Source organism: Balaenoptera musculus, chromosome 13 (assembly GCF_009873245.2).
Source record: "Balaenoptera musculus isolate JJ_BM4_2016_0621 chromosome 13, mBalMus1.pri.v3, whole genome shotgun sequence".
In the NCBI taxonomy this organism is placed as follows: Eukaryota; Metazoa; Chordata; class Mammalia; order Artiodactyla; family Balaenopteridae; genus Balaenoptera; species Balaenoptera musculus.
The window spans coordinates 70,348,073-70,360,589 of NC_045797.1; the positions used below are offsets into that span (position 1 = coordinate 70,348,073).

The following is a 12,517-nucleotide window of genomic DNA, read 5'->3' on the forward strand; positions in this document are numbered from 1 at the left end:
TACCACATCTTTTCACCCGATGTACATGTGTGCCATTTGCTTTCATTTTTATGGGTTTTACTGTAAGGAGTTTTTTTTTGTTTTGGTTTGGTTGAGTTGGGATTTTCTTGTTTGTTTTTTTGGCTTTTTGTTTGTTTGGTTTTGTTTTTGGTTCTAGATACTAAGCCCTAGAAGAGATTGTTTCTTTCTCTCTGACCTAAAGTACTTTATATATACAAGCCTGTGTTCTCGATTCTATAATTCCAAAATCCAAAATGCTTGAAAAAGTTTTTTAGTCTTTTGGTACCAAACCTCATTTGTCAACAACACCTTCTCTTGAAACTGACATGAAACTCTATGTAGTCTTTGTTTTTCCCACTTAGTGTGAATATTCATGTGTTTCACTGCGTTTGGTTATGGGATTGCTGCCCCTAATCTCTCTGGTGATATTACATAGTATATGGCATATCATGTTGCCTTTCTAAAATCCAAACAGATTTTTATGTCTGAAACATTTGGCCTTAAGTGTTTGGAGTCAGGGATTGTGGACTTATGTCTGTATTGGTAGCACTGGTTACAGGTGCTTGTGGCAGTTTATTCCCTTGTCTGTCTTTCCCATTAGACTTTGAACTAAGAAAGCTTTCCTCTTTGGCCCCACAGACCCTAGTTTATTGTGTACTTAGTAAACAGTACTAAACAGAGTTGGTACTTAATATTGAAATTGAATACCAAAAATTGGGGCAAAGCTTTACCCAGATAGGTTATTGAACTACAGATTATAGCATGTTTTCTTTTCACTTGATTATATGTTCTTTTTAAACAGTCTCTTTCCTGTTCTGCTTCTCTTTTCTTTCTTCTTACTGGAATCTTGGCTTCACCACTGACTAATCACTGTGTGATCTTGAACAGCTTACTTAACACCTCAATACATTCGTTTGTTCATTTGTAAAAATTGTGTCATAATTTTGCTTACCTCAAAGGATTGTTGTGAGGGCTAACCAGAATGCTTCCTGGAATTTAGCACTCCTTTTGCTGTTAATGTTGCTGTTATTGATTCATATCCTGTTGGTTACCTTACTAACATATGGTGAACCATCCTCTTATTGACTTTGAGGTCATTTTTAGTGTTTTGACGCTTTTAACAATGCTGGAGTTAATCCTTGCATAGATGTCCATAAGTCTTTGTGGCCTTATTTTTGTAAGATAGATTGAAGTGGGATTGTTGCATCAGTGGCCCCTAATATTTTTAATTTTAGTGGGTATTTGCATGTTACTTTTTTAAGGCAGAATTGAGAAATGGGGGGGTAGGATAGCAGTTTTCAGTCCCACCAACAGTCTATATAAGAGTGCTCATTTTCCCATAACCTTACCAGCAATGGATTTTATCAATTCATTTTAAAAAAGTAATTATATACTCACGGGAAATTATAAAAATAGTCCCATGGATACCTCACCCCGCTTCCTCCAGTGGTAATGTCTTATATAACTACAGTACAATATCAAAACCAGGAAACTGACCTTAGTACAGAACTGCTAACAAAGACCTGAATATATTTGATTTTTCCGAGTCTGACCAATGGTGTCTCGGTTTCATTTGTTTTCCTTTAACCACTGTAAAGTTTGGGCAGCTTTTCATGTATTCTGTTGGCCATTTATATTGCATTTTCATATCCTTTATCCATTTTTTCTAATTGGTTGTTTGTATTTTCCTGGAAAGCTCTTTTAGGTATGCCTGGTATAGTTTTGTTGATGATTTTTTTTCCTGTACAGAAATTTTTATTTTTATTTAGTTATTAAGGTTTTCTTTTGTGGTTTGAGGGTTTTTCTCTCTTATGTAGAAAGGTTGCTCTATCCTGTAGGTTATACTGTTTTCCTTCTACTTTTTATATTTTGGCCTTTAATCCATTTGGAATATGTTTTTATATAAGCTGTGAGAATTAAATAATTATTTAATTATTAAATAAACTATTTTATTTAGGACTCTCTCAGTTGCTTGTGACTTAAAACCTCAACAAAATTCCAAAGGTGGGACTGTTTTAAGGCAAGGCTGGGTACAGTGGCATAACTAATATTGCTAAAAAAAATGTTGCTGTTTTCCTCTTTTCTCAGCTCTGCCTTTTTGGGTGTTGAATTTTCCTCTATAATCCTTACCTAGCCCTTCCTTTCTCTGTCCTTTGTGTTGTTCCACCCAAATTCCAGATACTCCCCTCATGGTCCTATGACTGAAAGTCTTAGGTATTATTTTCTCATACTGCTCAGGGGAAGAGAAAGATTCTCACCACAGGTGACCATGTCATAACTCAGTCTTCTTCTTGCTACACAGAAATAGTACCTTTTACATTTATTGTGATCTGTTTCTATATTTTCTATTTTGTTCCACCAGCAGTCTGTAAGAGTGAACATTTGCCTATTTATCCTGTCCCAGAAACACATTGCTTCAATAAAACTCTAATTCAATTATTATTATTCAATAATTATTCAATTCAGTAATTCATTATTCACTAATATTCTAATAATGTTCTTAGAGTACATTTTAATATCTTCTTAAGCAAGTCTCTCATCATTTATTTCCCAGAAATTTCTTGGCAATTTTTATATGTTTATTTGATACAAACTTGGGGGTTTTGACTAGAATTGCATTATGTGTATTTTTTTTTTTAAGATCTCTTTTTCTTTGTTTTTGTTTTTGTTTTGTTTTTATTAATTAATTAATTAATTAATTATTTTTGGCCGTGTTGGGTCTTCGTTTCTGTGCGAGGGCTTTCTCTAGTTGCGGCAAGCGGGGGCCACTCTTCATTGCGGTGCGTGGGCCTCTCACTATCGTGGCCTCTCTTGTTGCAGAGCATAGGCTCCAGACGCGCAGGCGCAGTAGTTGTGGCTCACGGGCCTAGTTGCTCCATGGCATGTGGGATCTTCCCAGACCAGGGCTCGAACCCATGTCCCCTGCATTAGCAGGCACATTCTCAACCACTGACTGTGCCACCAGGGAAGCCCCCATTATGTGTATTTTTAACATGGAAATATCTAAATTAGATAAACATAACTGAAAATCAGCCTGGAGATGCTCAATGTTTTTCTTTTTCTTTTAAATTAATTAATTAATTAATTTTTATTTTTGCCTGCATTGGGTCTTCGTTGCTGTGCGTGGGCTCTCTCTAGTTGTGGTGAGAGGGGCGTACTCTTTGTTGTGGGGCACAGGCTTCTCATTGCGGTGGCTTTTGTTGTTGCAGAGCACGGGCTCTAGGCAAGCAGGCTTCAGTAGTTGTGGCTTGCGGGCTCTAGAGTGCAGGCTCAGTAGTTGTGGCACACGGGCTTAGTTGCTCCGTGACATGTGGGATCTTCCCGGACCAGGGCTCAAACCCGTGTCCCCTGCATTGGCAGGCAGATTCTTAACCACTGCGCCACCAGGGAAGTCCCTCTTTTTTTAAAAAAAACATATTTTATTTATTTACTTATTTGATTGGCCCGGGTCTTAGTTGCATCAGGCAAGCTCCTTAGTTGCAGCTCATGGGCTCCTTAGTTGTGGCATGCAAACTCTTAGTTACGGCATGCATGTGGGATCTAGTTCCCTGACCAGGGATCAAACCCAGGCCCCCTGCACTGGGAGCGCGGAGTCTTAACCACTGTGCCACCAGGGAAGTCTCTTCATCATTTCCTCATCATTTTCTTTAACAAAAGGTTTTCCTTTATTTTCTTTGTTGTCCTCCATCTTTTCACTTTATTTTATTTTATTTTATTTTATTTATTTACTTATTTATTTATTTATGGCTGCGTTGGGTCTTCGTTGCTATTAGCAGGCTTTTTCTAGCTGCAGCGAGTGTGGAGCACGGGCTCTAGGTGCGTGGGCTTCAGTAGTCGTGGCACGCAGGCTCAGTAGTTGCGGCACGCAGGCTCAGTAGTTGTGGCTCGCGGGCTCTAGAGTGCAGGCTCAGTAGTTGTGGTGCACGGGCTTAGTTGCTTCGCGGCATGTGGGATCTTCCCGGACAGGGCTCGAACCAGTGTCCCCTGCATTGGCAGGCGGATTCTTAACCACTGCGCCAACAGGGAAGTCCCCATCTTTTCAGTTTTTGACCCTCAGCAACTTCACAGTACCAAAAGACAGTGGTCCTGCTCTCTCCCACAGAGAACTCTTATCTTTAGATACCCAAGATATCTAGCAGCCTCTTCCAGAAGGCTTCTTTGGGTTATTGAGTACTGCCAGCAGAGAACTGAGAAGGGAGATATGGAAATGTGCAAATAAGTTGCCTTATCCCTCAGATATTGTGAGTTGTTTTTTTTTTTTTTTGAAATTTAAGGATGCCACATATCTCCATTTATATTACTATAGGAAAATGAAGTTGATTACAATTAGAAAGGAAAATGATATATGTATATTTTCTACAGATAATTTATTATATACCTAAAACTCTAGAAAATATGATAAGTGTATATTAGAATTAGTAAACTTTTAACCAGGTTTCTACATAGAAGATGAATATTCCAAAGCCTGCTTTATGTCTTTTTAAGTGATCTCATGATAGGTCTAAATACAAGAGACTATCGTAATATAGATAACTATGGAATCATTATATTTTACACCTGACACTAATACAATGTTATATGTCAATTATATCTCAATTTAAAAAAAGAGAGCATGGAAATGTGTTCGTTCCATAACTCAGATTCAGTCTGGTGCAGCAGTATGCAGGGAGATTAATATTGTTTGTTTCTGTGTGTGTTTTCTTTTTCTTCCCTGTTTTACTTCTGGACATTTAAGGCTTGTGCTAAATGAAATAGATTAAAAAAATTTTTTTTCAGCTTTATTGAGGTGTATTAACAAATAAAATTGTAAGTGAAATAGAATCTTTAGAGAATATATTTGTGATACTTCTGTGAGAGAAATTTGTCTTGACTGAAATGTTAGATGCTGAATTGGGATTAAGAAAATTATAGAATTATTTTTTCTTTAGATATCTGGGAAGGAGTTTTACATCCATTTTCTCCATGGCAGCCTTTCTAGATTTATAGACTTTTTATAGTTTATAAAATGTGTTTATGTCAAATGAGTGTTGATTTGTTAATTTTATCTTAATTCAGTGTTACATAGGATATTCAGAGACAGAAACTAATCATTGTGTTCTCTCTCTCTCTTTTTTTTTTTTTTTTTTTTTTTTTTGGCAGTGGAACTTCCCCTCTTGCATGCCTGAATGCAATGCTGCACACAAACTCCCGAGGTGAAGAGGGCATCTTCTACAAGGTTCCAGGTAGAATGGGAGTGTATACTTTGAAGGTAAATATATTTGTTAGGGAGTCATTTTAAAAGTGAAAACAGGAAGTAACTACATGTAGTAAATAATACTTGCATCATAGAGACAGAATTCTGTTCTTGAAAAGCTTACTTTCAGGAAGAGGTAAAATTTTCAATCCCGTATCCAATACATTTTTTTTTTTTTTAATTAATCTGTAACCATCTGTAGGTAGATTGGAGAAGTAACTTCATTTTTCATTCTTTGCCATAGTATTATTTTGAAAGGATGAAATGAAAATGACTTCCAGTGACTTTTAAAGGGCGTCACATATTTAAATAATAATGAGTATTACTGTGGAGCATACAGCCTTGATGCTTTATATTACTTTCTGATTTAATTCTCCATTACAATTCAAAGTTGTGGTTATAATTCCTTTATTATGATAGAGAAAGCCGAAGTTCAGAAGATTGGATTTTCTTGCTCAGTGTTGGCCAGATAGTATCAGAACCAGAATATGAATCCATATCTGACTGAATTCCCATGTTCTTTTACCGTAACAGGCTTGCTAAGTTCTAATTTCTGCACTAAAAAGGGACCTTGACTTATCAGTGTCCTTTCAGTTACAAACAGAAAAACCAACTCAAATGAGCTTGAGTGAAACAGAGAATTTATTAGTTCACGTAACTGAAAATTCTAGGGAAACTCAGCCTGAATTTAGGAGCTCAAATGATTGTCATCAGGGATGGGTCCCTCCGCTTTCTTTTGGCTTCATTCTCAGGCAGGCCTTCTCCTCATCGTACATGACTTCACTTCCAACCCCCACTCTGCAAGCTGTAAGTCTGGAGAGAAGGAGTCTCAGGAACTGAAGCAGGAGCCCTTTAGTTAGTTCTGATGTGGTTTAATTGGTTTGGCTTGGCCCATGTGCCTATACCAGAATGATCACCATTGCCAAACATATGGAGTCTTCTGATTGGCCACTCTTAAGTTCATTATCACCCTTGATGTGAAAGTGTGGTTAAGCCCTCTCAAGCCAGATGAATTGAGGCAAGGGTTGTTTCTCAAAGGAAATTTATCAGCAGAAGGAGAGTTAATGCTTGGCAATCAGTGACTATGTCCATGTATATGTGGGACTCTGTCCCCTCTTACCTTTTTAGTTTTGGCTGTAGTCATCACTGTGCTCACTGGTTGTGTGTAGCCCACTAACATTAAAAAGATCTAACTTACCCATAATACCTCCTTTTAAAACACCTTGTTGAACTTCACAGGGTTACAGGGATCTAGTCCCACATAGAGCTTTCTGTGTTTCTTTTAGGTTTTAGTTGTTCTAGACCTTCTATATTGTTAATAACACTTATTAAATGCCTATTCTATACCTGACACTGTAGAGGCTATAAAGAAGGATAAACTATGGTCCCTGATCTCTTGAAGCTCACATAGTTACTGAAATAATTGCATGCTCACAAAACATACTGTGCTGTAAAGTACTGTGAGAGCATAGAGAAATAAAGATTAACCTTGAATAAAGGGATCTGGAAGTTTTAGTTTGTTTTTCTGTTGTATTAAAGTTGTAAAATTTGAGTTGAACTTTGGCAGATAAATAATGGAAGGAAGGGCCTTCCAGGACAAGGGAATAGCTTAAGCAAAGGCACAGATAAAAGGATTCAGAATGGATTTGAAAGTAAATTGGAGTGGTTAGACCATAATCTGTGTGTGGTCTAGTGTGGTAAGGAGTCAGGATGGGGTAAATGTTAGGTGAAGACCAAACTTTGGAGGCTTTTGAAAACCTGACTGAGCGGTTAAGAGAGAGAAGGAGGGAGGGTAGGTATGTGTTGAGGAAACGGCAGAGGTTTTTTTGGAGAATAGCGTGATCAGATCATGTTTAGGAAGATAATTCATGTAGGATACACTTAAGAGTAAAGCAAGAAAATTTGTCAAAAGGATGGTTATGATTGTTTGGAAGAGATAATTGGCCTAAACTGTGAGAGTGGTGAAAGAGATGGAGGCAAGGAACATTAGAGAAATAAAACGTAAACTATTTGGAGTGGGTAAAAGAAGGGGTGCAGTGATTCTAAGATTTGGGGCATGAGTTGATCCTGGAGGGATCACAAGTTTAAGAAGACAGTTATATTTGTATTTAAAGTACTTGTTGAACTTACAGATCAAGAGGTCTTGTTTGCAACTAACTCTATAAAAGTTTCCTGTATTTTGAAGGAAAGGATAGAAAAATAAAGGATATGTATTTTAAGAAAGTGTGAAATGGCACTGGAGTATAAACATAAGTGGAAAAAAACAGTTCCTTATTAGATCAGAGGTTACTATCTCGACTATAATGTTGTGAGTACTAGTTATAGGTAGGAGGGTCATGTGTCAGAATTACTTTTTATCTGATTATAAAAACAAATTATGTGGGAAAACAAAAAATATATTGAGAAGAAAAAAGAATCATCCATAGTTTTATAACTCAGAACTAACATTCACTAATGTGTTTATTTATATGTATATATTTTACATACTACATATATACATAGTAGCTAATATTTATTGAGCTCTTATCATATGCCAGGCCTTGTTCTAAGCATTTTATATTTATTAACTCATTTAATTTCAGAATGATCTTTTAAGGTAGGTACTGTCACCCCATCTCATAGACAGGGAAACTGAGGCATGAGAGTTTAAGACTTTGACCAAGGCTGCATAATTAGGAGAAGATAAAGCCAGAATTCAAACCCCCAAAGTCTTAATTTCCTAGTTCTTGATCTTACAACTACCCTGTTATATCTCTCACATACTGTGGCTGACACAGGTGTCCTTTCCGATTAGCATTCTCACTATCCAGTGCAGAAACCAAAGATTCATGTGTTGTTTTTTTTTTTTTTTTAAACCATTCCTTTTGTGTTTGACTCTTGCTACTTACTAACCAATTTTTGGAACCAGTTAGATTCAAATAATGCACTATCACTTGCTATCCAGACTCTTAAGTGAATTTACAGTACATAGTGGTACTTACATACACACAAATATATATATATATTACATGCATGATGGGTGTACATACATTTTAAAAAATTGTTATTATATAGATTTTATCCTGAAAATTTCATCATTTACCTGGATTTATATATACCAAGTTTTTTGTCTAATTTAAGCCTCTGTGTTGTGCCTGCATAAGATTGTCATGTATAATTTTATCTTTGAGTATGGATGGAAGCATTAACTAATTTGACCCAAAGAAGAGAGATGACAGGAATTCAGAAATTATTGCTGGTTCTGCTACTGAATCTTATAATACTAAAAATTAATCAGCACAATTAAAAGTCACAACAATGCATATCAGAAATTTAATTCCTATTTGCTGAAATGGTAATGATTAATCCTAATTGGATGCCTACATTTTCAGAAAGATGTGCCGGATGGGGTGAAAGAGCTATCAGAAGGTTCAGAAGAAAGCAGTGATGGTCAGTCAGATTCCCAGAGTTCTGAGAACAGCAGCAGCAGCAGTGATGGTGGCAGCAACAAGGAGGGAAAAAAGAGCAGGTGGAAAAGGAAAGGTAAATCCACCTGATCCCTCGATACAGTACTGAATGCTGTAGAACAAATGCCCTTGTTAATAGTTCCTCTTTTTCTAGACCCCACGTCAGTTAAGTCTCTTTCCCTTACCAGTTAGATCAGTACTGTCCCGTGGAATTTCCTGCAGTGATGGAAGTGTTCTGCATCTATGCTGTCCAACTCAACAAAGTAGCCACTAGTTACTTGTGTCTTTTGAGCACTTGAAATATAGCTAGTGTGACAGAGGAACTGAATTTGTAATTTTATTTTAACTAAAATTTAAATAGCTACATGTGGCTAGTGGCCATCACATTGGATAACATGGCTCTGGGTTTTACCTGGGTTTATTTTTAGCTCTTGGCTGCCCGTAGCCTTTTTTAGGATGCTCTTATTTTATTTACCTCTCTAATGCTCTCTTTTAAAATTTGAGGACTTAATTGCTCTAAGAACTCTCTCCTTACTAGGAAAATAATGCTTTTCATTTCTACTAGCAAAGACTAAATTTAGTCTGCTGGTCTTTGCTCTCATCTCCTGCTTGGTTTCTGCTTCATAGCTTACCCAAAAACTTTCTTTAGGGAATAATATCTTTGTTGCCGCAGCTTCCCTGGGATTAATTTTCCAGTTAAGGGTACATTTTATTACCTCTTCTTCTAATTATTTGTAGCTTCTTGTCAAGAGTCTTTTTGAAGAGGGGAAATCGTTTTTACCCCAATATTGATAAATTTAGCCATACATGGTGGGACAGATTTTAAGCCAGCTCATGCTGGTTCCTTTTATAAGGACTGATATAGTGATATTCCAGAGCAATACAGACATCCAAGAGTTTCCCTAGCTTGGATGACCTCTTACGTTTGAGTCATAGGTGAGTTGCCTTTGGATCTAGAAGTTAGAGTGATGCTTGTTGGAATACTTGACTCATTAATTTTAAGTACCTCTAGAACTATTGATTTTAAACTATAACAGAAAAATCATCTGCTTTATTATCATTTCTGTGTTAATGTGTGTGCTACTCCTGGAGAAAATTCAGGTAATTGGTGGCATTATCTGTGCTCTCTCATACAGCTACTACACTTGCAAGTTGCGCAAATTTTGAAACCAGAGGATCCTAGCTTTAAGATCACAACCAGTTAGAGAGCAGCTCAGACATCATGTGTTAGGAACAAATGGAATAAAGGCAAGGCAAGGTTGGGACCTGTGACCAATATTCTTGATATGTGTTTTTTTAAAGTAATCCCTGTCAGTAGTGAAAGGAGATGTGTCCAGGACTTTACGTTTCTCAGAGTCTACTAAAGACCTTTTTTTTTTTTTTTTTTTGGAAGGATAGAGCCAAAAGTATTAAGGGCTCTGTCTCTCCTCTGCTTCTCCCCAGTTTAAATTTTTCTTTTTAAGTTTGGGAATTGTTGATCTAGGATTAGGAACCAAGCCAAGTCATCAGGCAAGAGAGACAGCTAGATTCATAATTTCTGGATGTGGCTGGAAACAGGGAACTCAGTACTAAAGGAGGTCAGACTAGTAAACTGGGAACAAAATCTTGGTTGTGGAGGTCTTTGCTTTTCAGTAGCTCATATGCTGCAGTGGCTGTTTTTTTTCGTTTTTTTGTTTTTTTAACATCTTTATTGGAGTATAATTGCTTTACAATGGTGTGTCAGTTTCTGCTTTATAACTGCAGTGGCTGTTTGAAGTAGTGGTTGTTTCATGGTTGTGAAAGGCTCTCTCTAAGGTAAATGTCTTGTGATACAGGAGGATTTAAAATAACAATAGAACCCCATTGTCCGTAGCTTAATGGGTAGATTAAAATAGCATAACCTTGCCCCACACTCGGCATAATAATAGAAGATATTAACAGCAAGGTAATAGCAAATTCAAAATGGTGGTCCACATAAATTATTTTTGAACTGCCTCTGATTCATTCTTCTTCTAGAAATTGTCACAATATTACTTAGCCTCAGTTTACGTAAGATGAGATGTTCAGTAAAGATCTTTTCTGATTGTAGCCGATTAAACTGAGTATAGAATGGCCTTTATGTGGTGTTTGGAAGGTGGAGATGAGAGGTGCACATGATGGCATATGGACATGCTAACTACTCTAGCAGCTCTGATAGTCTTCAGAAATGGATAAATGCTGAGCGAGCAATAATGAAGAATGATTTCGTCTCTCATAGGATGTGCTTCTCTCATTCATGGGTCATGCATATGACATAGGCATAGAAATGTAAAATTTTAGGTTTATATTATATATTTATGAATGTTTTTGTAGTCCAATGCAAGTTAAAGTGGAAAACTTGTAGTTAGCAGTGATAGTAGCAGCATGCTGCACAACAGTTCTAAGGCAGTTGCAGTTATTAATAAAGGTAAAACAAACTAAATGTGCCTATTGCTTTTTCTTATTTAGGGCTTTTACTCTCAGTCTGACATCACTTTATTTCAAATGCATTGTAAGACAGGAAGAACACTGAGATAGTATCAAAACCCACTTCCTTTTATGTACAAAAATAAAGAGCTCTGACAGCAAAACTGATACTTCTAGTTGGAAATCGATAGAAACTCTCCTGATATAGGTATACCTTTTAGCCAGATAGGAACAGAGACAGGACTTTGAAATTCAGTCCAATGTTAATAACACTAGTTTATTGATTTCTGTGTAAGGTGGAAGAACTTAGAAGTTTGTAGTTCTGGTTCCTAATTTTCAGACAGGAAACATTGTTCAGAGACGAGCTTTTTGGAATTCCAATCCAAGGTAAGATGGAATAACGCCAGAAAAATGATTAAAATCAACTTTTCTGTTGCTTTTTTGTAGGACTGTAGCTAAGTGAAGTCTCTGCCTTTTCCCTAAAATATAAATACTGCAGCATGGAGCAACTACAAAAGCATTATTTTTATCTTATGAAAAAAGTTTTGTTAAATTTTGGTCTGCTTTCAAAATGTCAAGAAAAAAATTAAGTGAAATATGCTTTTTCACTTATAAGGTGTTACTAATTCTTTCCAGGAACATGAGCTCATTTTAATTTTACTGCTTCAGGAATTTGATACATAGTGTGTTTGGAGTTACTTAAAATACTGTAGACCTGTCTGCCCTCTAACAGCATTTATATATGTGTTAAGTTACTGAATAGTGATGATTATATATATATAGAAATGTCACCTTTAAAAAATATACTGGAGAGAAAAACTCCTTTGGGCAAAGTTAATAACTTACATGGTGAAAGACCTTTGGGAGAGATGCTCTCTTCTCTCCTGGGGTGATTAGTGTCTGAGTTGGAGGTTTTAGCTTTGTCATGTATTATAAAGACAGTTACACTACTAGGACTTGGATAGTTAGGGTACCCAGAAGCAAGGGAAGGTGTTCAGGTATGGCCTCTTCATCTGTGGTTAGGGGACTGTTTGAATATAACCAGGAGCCACAGCCTGCTCACCTTGGAGTAGACTGTACTTGGTGTGAGGCGAAGGGACTTAGAACTAAAACGGTCTGTTACTTCTGGAAATGAAATTCCTCTAAAGAAAGACTACTGTGAAAATAAAACTCTCCCTTAAGAGAAGGATTGCTGTTTTTGACCATGCACTCTTTCAACTATTAATCTTTCAACTATATAAAGCTCAATTTCAATTTTGATATTACTGCTCCATTATTTCTGTTAGTCTCTCTAATACTTCAGAGGGGCCCATTGAATGTCTTCAGGAGAAACTAAAATGCTAAGTCAGAGATTATTTACTAAAGCTTTTAATTCAAATGCATCTAATATGAATAGTCCATTACCTTTTTGACC

At 36.6% G+C, this 12,517-nt stretch overlaps 1 protein-coding gene across 6 annotated transcripts in view; it reads left to right on the top strand.

Moving 5' to 3' along the window:
* Positions 1-12,517, top strand: part of ASXL2 (ASXL transcriptional regulator 2) — a 130,754-nt gene that overhangs the window by 76,011 nt on the left and 42,226 nt on the right. For 5 of the 6 annotated variants that reach the window (XM_036872625.1, XM_036872627.1, XM_036872626.1 and 2 more), the window contains 2 exons: positions 5,140-5,248; positions 8,605-8,755. In XM_036872625.1, coding sequence (XP_036728520.1) covers positions 5,140-5,248; positions 8,605-8,755 — 260 coding nt within the window. Of the gene's footprint in view, positions 1-5,139; positions 5,249-8,604; positions 8,756-12,517 lie in introns of those variants that run through there. The other variant, XM_036872631.1, reaches the window with a different exon arrangement.